This window comes from Sminthopsis crassicaudata, chromosome 1, assembly GCF_048593235.1.
Source record: "Sminthopsis crassicaudata isolate SCR6 chromosome 1, ASM4859323v1, whole genome shotgun sequence".
In the NCBI taxonomy this organism is placed as follows: domain Eukaryota; kingdom Metazoa; phylum Chordata; class Mammalia; order Dasyuromorphia; family Dasyuridae; genus Sminthopsis; species Sminthopsis crassicaudata.
Window position 1 is genome coordinate 229,087,021 of NC_133617.1, and position 17,683 is coordinate 229,104,703.

The 17,683-nt window shown below is 35.4% G+C and overlaps 1 protein-coding gene across 3 annotated transcripts in view; it reads right to left on the minus strand.

The window, feature by feature from the left end:
* Positions 1-7,318: 7,318 nt before the first annotated feature.
* Positions 7,319-17,683, minus strand: part of LOC141547484 (myosin regulatory light chain 12B) — a 29,529-nt gene continuing 19,164 nt past the window's right edge. For all 3 annotated transcript variants that reach the window (XM_074275894.1, XM_074275887.1, XM_074275898.1), the window contains exon 4: positions 7,319-9,222. In XM_074275894.1, coding sequence (XP_074131995.1) covers positions 9,050-9,222 — 173 coding nt within the window. In that variant the 3' untranslated portion in view covers positions 7,319-9,049. The remainder of the gene's footprint in view (positions 9,223-17,683) is intronic.

The window sequence follows — 17,683 nt, forward strand, 5'->3', positions numbered from 1 at the left end:
CACAATGCTCATCTGAATGCTGAGTGGTAGTGGTGGAAGGTGCCGCAGTTCAGGACATTTGCTAATTGACATTCCCTGAGATCCCTGATTCACTCAATCCTTGTGAATCTGACCAGCATCAACAAGCATCCAACCAGCATCCAAGCCTGGCACTCTATCCTGGGTGCCGCCTAGCCCTCTTGAACTAAACTGACAATGAACAATGAATGGCAATTACAATGAACAGGCTCCTATGTCCTTCAACCCTATTCCACTATCTCAGCCTGAGCCCCACCCACTTCTCTTCTCCATATTATTTCCCGTGGTGATCTCCTCAGCTTCAATAGATCCAAGCTAATGATTCACAAATCTTATTCAGCCCTGCTTGCTTTTCTTTGTATCCCCTGCCTGGGACATAGTAGATATTTGATAAATGTTTATTGATTGACTTACAGCATAGATTTGCGATAAAAAAGGGGAAATTTCTTAGAACACCATAGTAAAAAATTAAAATCTACAATTTGGTGTCCAATGGCCCCATTGAATACATATTCAGTTAGGCTGGTCTTTTGGCAGAGGAATTTGTCCTAAAAATATGCTTGAAACCTTTCCAGTTTGATGTGACTTGCCAGATATAATGTTCTAGTCTAACTTCTATAAGAAGTCTTTTTCAATCTCTTTTAATTAGAGTATTCCCTGGTGATTATTTCCTATTTTTCTTGAATATAGCTTGTTTGTCCATAGTTGTTTGTATGTTGTCTCCCCCTTTCTAACCTTTGGTCACCCTAGGGTTACCGTTTCATAGGGTTAAAGACATTAGAAGAGGATGCTAATGAAATTTTTTGGAGGATTGCAGTTTCAGGCAGACTCATGAAATAAATATGGCACACATGATTCTATACAGCTAGAGGCAGCTAGGTGATGTAACGGTTAGAAACCTGACCTGATACAATAGACTTGAGTTCAAATCTCAGCCTCAGCTATATAACCCTAGTCAAGTCATTTAATGTTTCTGTCTCAGTTTTCTTGTCTACAAAATAGACAATAATAACATCTACCTGTTAAGATTCTTATGAGGATAAAATGAAATATTTTAAAAGTGCTTTGTAAATCTTAAAATGTTATATAAATTCTAGCTATTATTATTAGATTGTATAGCTATGTCATTAAAAATAGCCATATATCCTCTTGCCTTGGAGCCTAAAGACTAAAACAAACTAGTAAAACTTTTGCAAGTTTTTAATACTGCCTTTGTGCTTTAATACTTATTAAATTTATATAAAAAGAATCATATCTACTGACAATCAAAAGAACTAGCCTGTGGCCAAAAATATATGCAGCACACAAGTTCTATAAAATTGAACAAGAATAAATGAACATTCAATGCACTTGAAGACTTTCTACCAACCAAACCCTAACTTAATAGAAAATTTAACATATAAGAGCCAATATCAAAGATCAATTTCAACTTAAGACAAATTGTTTTTTACGTGGGAAATGAATAGTATAGGTTTAAGATTGACATCAACAATAGGGCAGCTCAAAAGAAACGTTGGGGCAGAATTAAGATAAAAAATAGTAATTACATTATACAAATGAGATGCAGAAAAATAAAGGTATTAGAGGCAGAGAGGAGAGTTCATAGTTCTGAAAACCTATTCACATTGGGAATGGGTTAAATAGGCAACACTACATATATACCATGAAGACTATAGCGCCCTCTAAAATCTATAAAGAAATTAAAGGGGAAGGATGGGAGAAACAGAAAACAAAGAATGTGGGAAGAAGACAAGAGAGGGATCCATGAGTAGGGGGAGATTAAGTAAGGCAAGTTTGCAGCAGAATCAAAGCAAAGTCAGCAGGGATAAGAAAGATAATGTATGTGTGTGTGTGTGTGTGTGTATGTGTGTGTGTCTACATATGTCTACATAAATATATCCTTTCTTAACTATAACCTGCTTGGGGGTAGTAGAGGAAATAAAAGGGGGAAAAAAATAAAGTAAAAAAAGTGTACAGCAGAAAACAAAAGAACAATCTACAAGAAAGCAATGAAAAGATGGACACTCATGAATATAATTTTTTTCTACTAAAATATATTTTTTCTTGATCTGGCAATTTGTTATTTATTTTGAATCCTGCCTGATGCTTTGCTGGGCACATGACAGTGTTCTCTTTTGTTTTGTATTCCTTTTCTGTTTTTCTTTTTTCTTATTGTTTTTTAAAATAAAATATATTTTTTAAAGGGGGCAGCTTGATGGCACAGTGGATAGAACACTAACCCTGAACTCAGGAGGAGCTAAGTTCAAATTCGGCCTCAGACACTACTTCCTAGTTGTGTGACCCTGGTCAAGTCATTTAACCTCAATTTCCGCAGATATGTGTGTGTGTGTGTGTGTGTGTGTGTGTGTGTGTATGTATGTATGAATGTATATAAAAGGGAAGATAACATGCAAACAACTATGGACAAAAAAGCTATATTCAAGAAAAATAGGAAATAACAAAGAACACTTGAATTAAAACAGATTGAGAAAGGCTTCTTATAGAAGATATACTGAGGCTTGAAGGAAGTCAAGAAAACTAGAAGGCAGAAATGAGGAAGAAGAGCATTCTAGGATAGACAAATGTTCTCACTAGAGAGATGAAATGTCTTCTCTGGGGAACAGTAAGAAGACCTGGGTCACTGGCTCTCAGTGCATAGAGGGATGGGGACAGAGTGGATATATAAAATAAGAAGACTGGAAAGGTGTGTATAAGGTTGTAAAGATGTTTTGAGTACCAGAGAATTATATATTTGATTCTAGAAATTATAGGGAAGCACTAGAATTTCCTAAGTGGGGATAGGTGAGGGGAAGATGACCTGCAATTTACAAAGATTGCTTTGATAGCTGAGTGGAAGATATACTGGAATGGGGAGACTTACAGGCAGACAGACCAAGTAGTAGCAGGAATGTATTGATCAAGTGAGGATTTATTTATTTATTTTTTTTTCCCCCCTGAGACTGGGGTTAAGTGTCTTGCCCAGGGTCACACAGCTAGGAAGTGTTAAGTGTCTGAGATCAAATTTGAACTTGGGTCCTCCTGAATTCAAGGCTGGTGCTCTATCCACTGCGCCACCTAGCTGCCCTCCAAGTGAGGATTTCTTGAGGAAGAGGGAGACCGTGATCATTTAATGGGGAAACAGAGAAAGACTGATGATAAGTAAAAGATGATACAAGGGCAATCTGCTGGAGGGATAGAATAGCGTAGGATCACTTGTACATGTGGAGGAGTTTGTTTTGGCAGTGATGGAAGATAGGAGTGAAGCTAGAAATATTGACATAAGGCACTTGGATTGATGCTGGGTTTCTTCAGGGAAACAAAAGGCAAAGTTCTCATATCGAGGGGGGTAATTACTAGTAGAAGAGATTGAGGAAGGATGAAAAGTTTTGGAAGAGCAGCTGTGAAAAGTAAGTCAATTAGTTAAGTCCAAAAGTATTGCCTTGCCGTGAGAACCCATTTGAGGTTATGAAGCTTCATACTTATTCTCACTAAGCATGTTCCCCAAAGTAGCACAGTGCACAAAGTTTATAAATCAATGTGGATCATTGAAATAGGGGTATTTGAAATACTTCCAAAGCTTGCATTAGGCATTAGGTGTGTCATTAGGCATCTGGGTCTCCTGAGAACTGAAGATTAGTTCTGGTTTGTCTATTAGTGCACTGTGACCTTGAATATTCAAGGGCTTCATTTTCCTGAAATTTAAAATATAAGGGTTGATATAGAGTATCTCTAATGCTTTATAATCGATTGCTAGTATAAAACTGTGACTAAACAAGAACCTATAGATTGAGGTCATAGTGACCTTCACCAATCCTTTTCCTAGGGGTTTGACCTCTCTATTTTTGCCCTGGTCACCTTCCCTCCCTCACCTTAGATTCCTGAGGAAGAGTTAAAATTTTGGCTCAGTTCTATGGGAGTCCCTCCTGCCAAGAAAAAGGACGTAAAAATGGTACCCAGGATACAACATGAATCAGGTATGAAGTAGTTTTAGTCACACAGACAGAAAAGGGAAGACTGTGATTTTTAAAAAATCATATAATGATTAAAATTCATTGGGAAGCTAATATTCAAGCCCAATTTGGATATTTACAAGCAAATTCTATGATAGAGCTGCTTCTTAGTAATTTTATATTTCCCCTCCACTGAGTTCTGTCAATCAATACCAACTGGGCTCTTTGTTCAGTGGTTTCTCTCTGTGGGTAATCCTTTCCCTCCTCTTGGCTAGTCTGTTTCTGTCAGTGTTTCCAATGCAACTGCTTCAGCAGCTGAGTTTCCCAAGAAGGGGAAAATGCCAGCTGTCTTTTGAGAGTTCATCAGGCCCTGCACCAAAGGAAAGACCACCAATGAGGGAAGCACCCCAACCTAACCCTTGTCTAGGAGGCCAGCACTTGCAGCCTGTGGTGGGAGGTGGGGGAGAAGGGGGGCGCTAGGAAAGGTATACCTAACCATCCAGAGGTCAGAATCCTTAAATCTCAAAGCAGGCAGGAGGAAGAGGCCTGAGGGGGTGGTAATTTCCCCGTTGGTATATACTGAAAACTTTACTTTCAATCCAATCCAATAATCATCAAGTACCTATTATGTGCCAGCCACTATGTTAAAACACTTTTTAAAAAAAAAAAAAAAGGGTGATCTATAAGGGAGAGACAATAAAGGGAGGAAAGAAAGGGGAAACCATAGCTACCAAGTGTGGGGGGCATTTTGTTCCAAGGAGCTGAAATCAAGTAGAGCAGCAAAAGCAAAGTAAAGTGAGTTGAGAGGGTCGGGTCTCTATCTTCTATAAAGGAAAGTATTGGGAGAAGTTTGGTGCTCTGCCCTCCAGTCCTCCAATTAGAAAGGAGAAGAGGCTGGGGGAGGGAGTGCCAATCAAGTTAACAGCTTGATGGTGAGATTAAAAGTAAAGAGTTTATTGTGAGAGGAGCATATTGTTCAGTGGAGGTGAAACTAGGTTGGGCAGATGCAAAGTAGTTTGACCTAGTAGCTAATCAAAAGCTTTGCAAAGTGCTTTATAAATATCTCATTTTATCCTCACAGTAACTCTGAAAGGGTGTAGGAACTATTATTATCCCCATTTTACAGATGAGGAAACTAGGGTAAGGAACTTGTTCAGGGTCATAGAGCCAGTGTTGGAGGCTAGATTAATTCAGCATTTCCTGGCTCCTCTTGTTCTTTTCATTGCACCATCAACAGGAAGTAGTGAAAGGATAGCTGCATTTGTTCTAAATAGAGATAGACTTTCAACATGATCCCCTAGAGATTACACTATTTTTAAAAAACAAACTGCCAGGCTCTTGAACTTTTTAAAGCACTTTCTTGCCAAAAAGCTTAAAATACTCAGTTAATAGGTGTTTCATTTCTTGCTATGATATCATGACACTTCATAGGCCAAGAGATCCGATACTCAAGGGCCTGCTGCTAGTCCAACTCCTTCATTTCATAGAAATTGAAGTTCAGAGGACAGAGGTCATATCTAAATCCAGGTTCTAAGACCAGGGTCTCATGTATTCCTGTAACATAGTGTCCTATATGAAAGGGGCAGCTAGGGGATGCTGTGGATAGTGCCAGGCCTGGAGTCAGGCCTTTTTTTTTTTTTTTTTTTTTTTTAACCTTTACTAATTTACCTTAATTCAACTAGCTGTGTGATTCTGAACAAATCACTTAATCCTGTTTGCCTCAGTTTCCTCATCTGTAAAAGAAGGGAGAAAAAAATGGCTAGCCACTCCAGTATCTCTGCCAAGAAAACCCCAAACGGGGTCAGGAAAGTCAGACATGACAGGGCAATATTATCAGGTCACAAAATAGTCAACTTCTGCCACCAATAATTTTTCTTAAGAGTTCTAGATTGTGAAAATCTCCGAGGCAACCCATACCATCTTTTACTTGATTTAAAGAACAAAGTAAACATTTTGGGGGCATAATACTGTCTGGAAGGGATATGAAAACTTCTGCAAAGGAATGGCCGCAACTGTACTAGGAATAATACTGCCACCCAGTGGTCTTTTCACCGGCTTTGTAAAACCACCCAGTTTCATAGGCAACACTATTCTAGCAAGTGAAGTATAGAAGGCAACAGTTAGTGATAGGTGGTTTACACCCTTTGTTGCCAAGGACACTCTTAAGCTTCAGACTAAATGCTGACACCTGATTAATTTCCACACTCCCTCCTAAAATATTTCCAAGGCTGGTGGTGATGGTGTAGTAAAAATGGTTAGCTATTCAATACCAATTGAATCAAAGAGTTCCAGGATTTGGAGTGGGTATAAATGAACTTTAAACAAGACATTTAACCTCTTTAAAAAAAAAAAATGGAGACACCTGAACATGTTAACAGTATTTTGTAACAATCAAAACGGCTGATAAATGTAGCTCCTTAAAGATACTTTCACTTGAGCCTCGTAAGTCTAGTGTTGAAGGTAACAGGATTATTACCCTGTTTGTACAAATGAGGAAACCAGCCACGCCTGTTTAGTTACTGTCAAAGATGCGTACCCCTGGTCAACTTTTTTCCCAGTCCAGAACTTCATGTAGTACACTAGCATTCTTCCAAACACAACATGAAGCTTTGTAACTATGACTCTACTTATATATTGGGCATTAAAAATCAATACCTTCAAGAAGGTGATCGATGGAAATAAAAGGGGCGATTGCTCTGGGGGTTCAATAGTACAGAGGCCTACATGGTTGTCACAAAAGGGTCAGGGATTAAAACGAAAGGGAGAAGCACGGTCCTAAAGCACCCTTCCTACTCTCAAGCCAGGAACATTTATTACACACCTAAAACCACAATATTCTGTGGCAGGTAACGAATGAACAATATTTGTTTTTAATCAGCTTCTTCTTCCTTACACCTCCCTACACACATACACTCACAACTTACAAGGGTATTGAAACAACCACAGAAACAAAGCATTAAGATACTGTTTTGTTTTGTTTTTTAATTTTCAAATAAAATGTAAAATTTAATATTAGCAGGTTTTGCTGAGTTTTTACATTATGAGTTATTCTACTTTTGACTCCAAGTTGTGGAGAAGGCAACAAGTCACAACTGTGGGAAGAAGGTGATGGGGCAAGTTGTTAACAGGAAGACAAGGTGTTTCGCCTTTAAGACAACACCTTTAAGACAAGGGTAGTTCTAAGGATTTTTTTTTTCCCCCTTCTCAAATGTTAATAGATTGAGAATTCGACAGCATATGACAGATGAAGAAACAGGCTCAAAGATGTGAAATGACTTGCTCAAATTAGACAGCTAGTAAGTGGCACAGTCCGGATTTTAAGCTCTTTAAAGAATGAAATAGATCACATATTGAACTAAAAGTGTTTTGCCATTTAATTATAATCTTGTGAAAAGTATTACTCAATAATACTTGTTTATCACATCCTCAGTTATAAGGATGATACAATATATACAAAAGTGATTTGTAAACAGTAATACAATTATAAGGTGATGTTAACAAAACAATTACAGCTTTAATTTTAAAAACAAGTAATAACATTCTTAGGAAGTAGATTGTAAAACACGAAGATTGGTAGCTATCAAAAGTCCCCACTGTTATACTCTATGACTCCCTTCCTCTAGATAGCTCTGACTTTACCAATGCTCATGTGGTTAAGATTGCCCTATGACTTGAGAATTATTTCAATATGTGCTTTGATATGTGGACGTTGTGCATTTTTAATCTCCTTATGTATTTCTCTACAAATTACAAATGAACATATCATTTCCAACAACATTACTATTGTCTGGAATCCCTCACTTCTGCTGGTTGAACCAAAATATCTTATTAAATCTTTTATGAATTGCCAAAGACACTGGGGCCTAAAAGTAGTATGGGCATTACAATATCAAGGGAAATGTGTGATGCCCTTTCCTTTGAATAAATGCAATTATTTTAACAACCTTACTTATCAATTGTAGTTGTATATGCCCATAATTAAAACAAAATAATTCCTTTGAGAAAGATAAGCAATACGGATTATAGGTTTATAAGGAAATCTTAATAAAATTTAATTCATTATTCAACAAAGGTTATTTGGTGTAAAAAATGTTAGTCATCAAGTTCTTTGGTCTGGATTTCCAGTTTTCTCCTTAAACATTATTTTAACTTTCAACATCTTAGAGGCCATCTAAAAAAGCAACACACTTTTCTTGCCCTAATCTGGCCAATATAATTTCTAATCATACATGGGATAATCTGAAACTGTTTAAGTCTTCAAACATCTAGAAATAAACCAGCAATGGCATAAATAATGGTTTATTCATTCTTCATTTTAAATTAATATTAGTGATCCTGATCCTGAAAGAACTCTCATTTCAGTGGATATGAATTTTGGTCATCTAGGGCTCATGGATAAATGGAGTAAGTTTCAAATATTTCCTCATGTTCTGGGATTAAACTTCAATGGTAAAATGGTTAAAAAAAAATCTTCTGAAGCATTTTAACTAATCATATAATAATTTAAAATTCTTAACTTATTAAAAGCATGACAAAAGTCCAAGTAGGCATAACAGTTTTTTACTTCACATTAATGTTAAATATTTAATGTCCAGATATACATTGTTCAATATTCACACTGGCAAATCAGCTTGACCATGTGATTTGAACCATGCAAAGTTGAAAATTTCCCAAAAATAATTCCAAAAAACCTCATATATATGTCTGTTTAACTTGCCATGATATTTTACTTTAAATTGACATAATCTTTATTTCAAAATAGCATTTATATTATAAAAATGTAAAAATCCAGCAAAACCAGAAATAGTGAAATTCTTTTTTTCTGGGCTTTCACATTCATTGATTTTTTTTTTTTTTTTAATTCCCAAACTCTCTTCAAAACAATTTACAACATCATCCCCATTTCCAGTCTGATTATACAAACACATTATGGTAGAAGGGTCTAGAATAAATACATAAGGAAAAGCCAAGGCTATAAAGCTAAGTGTATGTAGCAGGTTCTATCAGGGAAAAAAAAAAAAAAGGAGTCTTAGGAATGAAATTAAGTAAAATAGGAATAACTGAGAGATGTGAGATTCCTTTCAGTCATCTTTGTCTTTTGCTCCATGTTTAAGAATGCGTGTGAACTCAATATAATTGAAATTTCCCTTTTTGTCAATAGGAGCTTCTCTATACAGCTCATCTACTTCTTCATCTGTAAATCGGTCCCCCATTGTTGTCAGTAGCTCTCTCAGGTAGTCTTCTTGAATGGTGCCTACAAAGAAGGAAAGAAGTGAGTTTGAGAGAATAAGTATTTTCCTGAATCTTCCTGCAACTTTCACTGTCTTAAACATTGCAAAATTTCCCAAATACCATAGGATCAATAAACTGAATGAAAAGGAATTTCAGAGATTATCTAGGCTAAACTTCTCACTTACAGATAAGGAAATTAAAAGAGGAAACTGTAGCTATAGCCACAAATAAAACTGTCATCTACAAGAGTAAAATGAAGAACTGAAGCAAGGAATTTCTTCACTTTTTTTTGAGCCTCTGAAATTAATTATCTGTTTATAAAGGTAATTGTTTCAATGACTTGTAATTATTTTTGCCAATGTTCATCATTATCTAAAAACATACTATATTTGGGTAATGATAGATGAAATTTTGATAAAAAATGTTGGTAAAAAATTAGAGTAATAATGGATGATAGTGAGATTAAAATTTCAATCCTGAACTATATAGCACAGATTAGAAAATTGATGGAAAAACCTCAACCACCAATGGATTGAAACATTGTTCAAATGACACAAACAAAAGAATTTTCAATGATACAACTACTGTAAACAAAGCTGAAAAATCTTCAACTACCTTACTAATATGCTCAGAGAAATGAAAAGAAACAATTGAGTTCCTTCTTTACTTCCATTAAACTGACACATACAAAAACAACTTATGGCAAAAATCAAAGCAGTTGAAAGACATGGCTTTCAAAACAAAGAGTTTGAAGAAGCAAGCATATAGAATTGCAAAAATGGTATCAAATTCATAGAGGACAATCTGAAAGCTTATACCAAGTATTCATAAAAATAATTACAGATTTTAACGATTTAACCCACCATTAGAATTATATCTTAATAGTTATTGTAAAGGGGGAAAAGGTTTGTCAATACAAACATATTAGTCCTATTTTTAAGCACAAAAAATTGAAAATCAAAATATACAACAGTTGTTACTGGATAAAAATCTTGGTGTTCGGGGATATTAAAATGATAAATATGCAGAATATAAAGAAACTTGCAAAGGTCGAAAGTATGAGAAGAAAACCAGACCTACCAAACACTATAACTATACATATAAAAAGAAAAATGTATATATAGAGAACCAAACTGAATTAGATTGGCCACCAGCTTTGAAGTCAAAAAGGAAAGGGTTCTGGGCAATGAGGTGGCACAACAAGCACGGGCCCTAGACTCAGGAAGACCTGACTACTTAAGTCACTTGACAAGACACTTGACAATTATTATTAGTGTGACCAGGGACAAGCCACCTAACTCAGCCTGCCTCACAAAAAAATAGATAAAACAAAATAGAGATTGGGGGAAGAACAAAGGTTGGACTCAATGGCTTCTAAAGTACTTTTTAACTCTAAAGCTATGATTCTGACACAAATCTTGACATGAACAAAAAAGCAGAAGCAGAGACACAAGAAATAATCTTTTGTGCATATATGTGTAGAAATTATTTTTTCTTTATAATGTCTGGAACATAATAAGCATTTAAATGTGTGCTGAATTGTATTTTAAAATTGTAAATTATGTTTATTTGCTTTTGCTATTATGTAAAAATTGAGTGTATCTTCCCCAGCTGTTGCAGAAGTGGAGAACTATAGATATGCAATACTGCATGGTCTGTCAAATGTAGTAATGAATGTGTTGATTTTAAAGAAATGTCGTTTTTCTTTTTAAATTTGTGTTACAAAGGAAAGCTCACTAGGCAGGGGAGGAAGAAAGGGGATATATCTGAACTGAATGTAATAATGCAGCAATAAAAAAGTTCAATACCTAATAAGATATTAAAGGCAATTATACACTACAGCAGGCATTTTCTTAGAAGCACAAAATAAAACAAGACGACCTTGGTATTACAATATTCTGAAATGAAAGTTCTTAGTTTTTAGACTTGGAACAAAAATACAAATTTCATCAAGCAATAAAACTTCCCTTATGCAGAGACATTAGCTAGTGAATATTATATTTGCTTCAAATGTTATAATAAACTTGTAAAGCTATAATATAAATTGTGTAAAAAATTTTCTTGACAATTACAGATTCTTAGTCTCATTTCTATTGCATTCTGGCCCACTTTGAAAAAGTAGCTGGCAACTAATTTTATCATAAGCCTTTAAATTTGGTTGACTAAAGAAGAAACTGTTAAAATCTCTCAAAATAAAATATAACTAACCCAAGTGACATGCAATCTTTGATATGAAAAATCACCTAATAGTGAAAGAGAACAGTAGCTGTACCATGTAGATATACAGCAATAATTTGCAGGTAAGTTGCTATAGGGAATACAAGTTGCCATGGTTAAAACAATAACTGAAAGTCCAAAAGAAAAAAAAATACACATACATTGTTCAATTTAACAGGTTAACATTCTCCCTTTCTATAAGAGATGAACTATTAAAAATGTTTGTTAAACTGAAAACATAAAACATTCAAGAAACAGGAAACTGAAAATCAATCATTTGAGTGAGGGCTGCTCAGGAAATTAGAGGAAGATCTGAATAATACTCTACATCTCTGGAGAAGGGGAGAGGGGAAAAAAGGAATATCTGCTTTTAGAAGTATAGTTTCCCAACGGAAGAAGCCAAAAAATTTAAGCTCAATGACACAAATCCATTGCCAAATTATAAAGTTGTTGGATTAGGATATAAAGCCATAAATGGAATGTTAATATGTTCAAGAGAACAAGAATTGTCTCAATAAACTGTATTCAACAAAATCTCTATTCTCAAAACTCTTTCCTACTCAGGGACCCTTCTAACTCCTTTAGTAATAGTTGTATTTTTCTCCTAACAGTGATCTACATATCTAATGCTTTCACTTCCTCTCATACTCACACCTCTATTTACCTGCTTTTTCAATTCTTTGCAATTTAGCTTTTAGTTCTACCACTCTAATGAAATTTTTTTTTTTCAAACATCACTTCCTAATTGGCAAATCTAATAAAGCTTTTTTCAGTCCTCATGCTCTTTTACTTTTCTGCAGCCTATGACATGAGTGTTACCATCTTTTATTTTCTATTACATCATCTCTTCCTCCGTTATCTTCAAAGACATTACATTCTTCTGGTGCTTTCCTAGCCATTCTTCCTATATCTGGAGATGATATTTCTCATTCTCTTCTACACTCCTTATTCAAGTGTTCCCCAATTCTTGACCTCATGGCTTTTCCCCTATGCTGTTTCTCTTGTTAATTCCATTCACTCTCATCTTTTAAGCAATTTTTAAACTTTTAATTTTGGTTCTGACCAAAGTACTGATATTTCTCTGATGTTCCAGATTCATGTAGATGTTTTAACCTATTTTTATTGAGTCATTTTTCAGGAGTGGCTTGCCATTTCCTTCATTTTTACAGATAAGGAACCCAGGCAAACAAGATTAAATGACTTGCCCAGGGTCACACAGCTAGTAAGTGTGTGAGGGTGGGTTTGAACTCATGAGCAAGAGTCTTCCTGATTCCAGGCTCAGCACTAATCACTGCACCACTAGCTACCTCTAGATGTTCCATTTGCATCTCCAATTTAACATGTCCAAAACAAAGCCCATTTTTTCCAGGTATTTTTCAAACTTACTCTTTGTTATGACTTCATTATGTCTGTCATGTTATCCCACTTATTTTGTTGCACTGAAGGATTGTGGGGTTTAATATCTTTTGGGGCACAGCTTTAAACTGCTTTCCAGAATGCTCAAAGTCTTCAGGAGCTCCCCAGTAATTACCAATTAAATTCCAAACTCCTTTGCTCAGAAATGAAGGCCCTCCATAATTTGGCACCATCCTACTTTTCTCCAGGGTATTACTGGTGAGGAACACAGAATGACATATTGGTTTTGAGCCTGGAAGACTGGGAGAATGGTGGTACCTTCAACAGTAATAAGAAAGCTAGGAAGGAGGAGATTTGGGAAGGAAATATAATGGGTTCAGTTCTAGATACATTGAATTTAACATTCCAACAGAACCTCCAAATGGAGATATTCAATAGGTAACTGGAGATATGAGACTGGAAGTCAGCAGAAACATTAGGGCTGGATAAATAGATTGAGAATCATCAATATAGAAATGATAATGTAATCCATGGGAGCTGATAAGATCACTTCATTAAAAAAATACAAAAGGAGGACTCAGGACAGAGACAGTGGGGTGTTACACAGTTAGTGAGTATGACAGAGATGAATATCTGGCAAGGGACACTGAAAAGGAGCAGTCAGGTAGGAAGAAAACTTCTACCCCATGACTAGCAAACTTGCACCAATTGTTATTCTTCTTATCCCTGCTTATTTAATCACAGCAGCCTAAGAATAAACTACTTCCAAATCCTTTTTCTTTTTTTTTTCTTTCTTTTATCCTCACTCTCAGTGCCATATTACTCACACTCTACTTCAACTCTAGTCAACTTTGTGCTCAATGGCATTCCTTTTCCATAATGAATAAAATTCCCTTCATTTTGGATTCTTCCTCTCTCAGATAGTGTGTTCCTGGCCATCCATCAGCACTGTCTTTACCTTCACTAACCATCTCACCAGAGCAAGGTAATTCTTTTATTCCTTTATATTTACCTCACTACTCACAGAAGCTATTCCAAACCTCCTCTTCTTCAAGTGTCTGACATCTCCCCATTTTCCTCACATGCACAGCAGACGAATTAAGTTTTTAACTTAACAAGGAAAACTGACATTCAACCTGAACAACATCTCTCTTTTTAACTCCTAACTCACTCCTCCTCTCTCTCCCTTTACTCAAGTCTCTGATAAAGAGATGGCCCTTTTCTTTGCTAAAGTCAATTTCCTAAATGGGCCTTTGATCTCACCTCCTTTCATTTTCTCTAGAAGAATGACAATCACACTCCCTCTTTTTTCTAATCTTCAACTTCACCCCATTTACTGGTTCTTTTCCTATTGTTTTTAAACAAGTTTTCTCCATCCTTAGAAACAAAAAAACCTTTCACTAGACCTGCGATCCTATATCTCTTCCCCTTTTCTTCCAGACTCCTAGAAAAAAACTTGTTTATACTTACTAACTCCACCACCTTTCCTTTCTTTCTTTTAACCTGTCCTATCAGGCTTCTAACCTCATGCTTGAAATGTAAACTACTCTCTAAAGTTACCACAATTTCTTAAATTCTAAATCTAATTAATTTTTTCTGAGCCATACTTCTTCATCTATTTATTTTCCTTCTAGTTTTTCATCATCATCACCATTTCCCTATGCAACAAACTCTAGAGGCTTCCTATTACCTCTGGGTACTGGTATTAACAGGATAAAAATGAAAATCCAGTTTGGCACTTTAAGCTCTTAATCGGGCTCTTTTCTAATTTTATCCAATTTTATCCCCCTTTACAGTTCCTTCTATTCTCTCTACAATCCAACCACACAGATTTTCTTGCTGTTCCTTAAACACAACACTGCATCATTCTGCCTCTGTCCATGTCTGGTCCCTCAGGCCTGCAATTTCCTCCCTCCTCACATAAGCCTTCTGGTTTAGATTTCATCTTCTGCAGGAGGCCTTTTCCCATCCTCCTACTGGTAATGCCTTCCATTTTCTCTACATTTACTTTAAATATGCTTCATTATTTATATGTTGTTTCTCCTATTAGGATGCAAGCCCAAGAGGAGGCCCTGTTTACCTTTCATTTTATCCCTAGCACCTAACTCAGTGCCTGGCTCACATTAAGTGAGCTTACAAATGCTTGACTGATGACTGACTGGTTTCTCAACACTCTGTCCTGGAGCATGCTATTAAACTAAACCCTCATTCTTGGTAATCTCATTAGTTACTGTGGGTTTAATCATCATCTCTATGCAAATGGCTCACAAAACTATATCTTTATCTCTACTATAAAATCTATCTATATCTATTCATTCTTATATCAGTCAATCTACACACACATACATACACACACAGCCAGTCCTGAGCTCCAGTTGTTCATCACTAATTGCTTATTAAACATTTCAAACTGGATGTTCTATAGGCATTTTAAACTAAAAATATTTTTAAAAGAACTTTATTTTTCCCTTTGCACCTACTTCTGAACTTCCTTTTTTTTTTTAAACCAAGTCACTTAAATCATAACCTTTTTACCAACTTTAATTCCTTATTCTCAATCACCTCATCTATATACTCAACTGCCAAGTCTTGCCAGTTTTACTTTCACATCTCTCAAATTTATCTTCCTTTTGCCATTCACAAGACTACATCTTAGTACAGCTATAGTCATCTGGTACTTGAATTCTTGTAATGCCCTGTAAAATAAGTGTCCCTGCTTTAAAGCTTTCCCCTCTCCAATTCATCTTCCACTTAGCTATTAAAGAGATATTCCTAAAACAAAATCCAATTTCTCTGCTTACTGAACTCTATAGTTTTCCCCTCGTATCTTTAGGATAAAATACAATCTCCTTATTTAATATATAAAGTCTTTCCCAGCTGGCTCCAACCTACCCTTCCAGTCTTATTATGTGTAATAATCCTCTCTATATAATTTATGGTCCAACCAAACACGCTTTTCACAACATTCAATCTCACATCTCTGCTTTTGCAAAAGTAGTCCTTATTCCTGGACTATATACTCTCCCCATGTCCACGTCCCAGAATTCCTTACTTCCTTTAAAATTCAGCTCAACAATCTGGAATTATGACCTGATAGTTATCAAATTGTGCATACCCTTTGATCCAGCAGTGTTTTTACTAGGCTTATATCCCAAAGATCTTAAAGGAAAGAATGTTTGTGGCAGCCCTTTTTGTAGTGGTGGCAAGAAACTGGAAACTTAGCAGATACCATCAGCTGGAGAATGGCTGCATAAGTTATGGTGTATAAAAGTTATGGAACATTATGGTTCCATAAGAAATGATTAGCAGGATGATTTCAGAGAGGCCTGGAGAAACTTACAAGAACTGATGCTAAGTGGAAAGAGAAGAACTAAGAGATTATTATACATAGCAACAAGATTATACGATGATCAATTCTGATGGACATGGCTCTCTTCAACAAGGAGATGATTCAGACAAGTTCCAATGATTTTGTGATGAAGAGAGCCATCTAAACTCAGAGAGGAGTGTAGGAACTGAGTATGGTTCACAACATAGCATTTTCATTCTTTTTGTTGTTGTTCCTTTTTCATTTTTTTTCTTGTTTGATTTGTTTTTTCTTGTGTAGCAAGATAACTGTATAAATATGTATGTATATTAGATTTAATATATCTTGGATTACTTGCCATATAAGGGAGGAGGTGGAGGAAGGGGAGGGAAAATTGTCACACAGGCTTTTGCGAAGGTTAATGTTGAAAAATTATCCATGCATATGTTTTGAAAATAGAAAAGCTTTAATTAAAAAAATAAAATAAAATAAATTGCAAAACAAATAAATATTTTATTAAAAGTCCAGCTCAAATGCTACTTTCTATATGAGGTTTTTTTTAAGATTCCTCCCAACTTCTAGTAGGTTTCCTTGTAAAATTACCTCATATTTATTTTTTTGCATATATTTATATTTTCCTTAATAATTTGTAAGCTCTCTGAGAGCAGAAATTATTTCACTTTTATTTTTAAATCCCTAGAACTTAGTAAAGTACACAGAACATAGTGTACTTAAATGGCTTGCCCAAAATTACATAATAGAACTTGGCCTGGAGAAGATGAAAAATAAAGAGAAGAGTGTTTGCGATACAATAGCATAAACAAATGTAGACTGGAGAAAGTAGAAGTTACCTTTAGCTGAGAAATGAATGCAATTAAAAATATGGGCAGGCAAGAATCAGATTCATGAAGTTTACTCAATACAACAATTCTCTGTTTTATGCTAAATAGGATTTTATATAACTTTTAATAGGAAATTCATTAAGGTCACTTTTGATTCCTCCTTTGAACACTAATGATCTTGGATTCTCAGAGGTTATGCCAGAAAAAATGATAATCTTTAGTTATTCCTTCTAAGCTTGAAAGGCTTCCAATATTGGTCAAGTGACTATCTGTCTAAAAGTCTAAGACCATTCAATCAACCAATAATTAACAAACATTTATAAAGCAAATAAAATAAAAAATTATTAAGCACCTACTGTGTTCAAGATACTGTGCTAGGCAAGTAGTGATACAAAGACAAAAATGAAATAGTACTGGACTTCTTCTATAAGGGAAAACAACATGTACAAATGAATATATAGAAATCGTGGAGGATAGCCAAACAAAGGCAAGAAAATGTAATGTGTGTAAAGAGTGTGAAAAAGGTTGGTTTGAATGGATCACAGAGTATATGAGGGAAGGAAAGTATATTAAGGCTGGGAAGGTAGTTAGGAATAAAGTTGTAAAGAAGAGTTTTTATTTGATTTTAGAAATTATAGTGAGCAACTAGACTATATTAAGTAGATGAGTGATATAGTGAGACCTATGCTTTAGGAATATCATTTTAGTAGTTATATAAATGTTGGAATGGGAAGAATTGGGAGACAGAGAGCTGTTAGGAA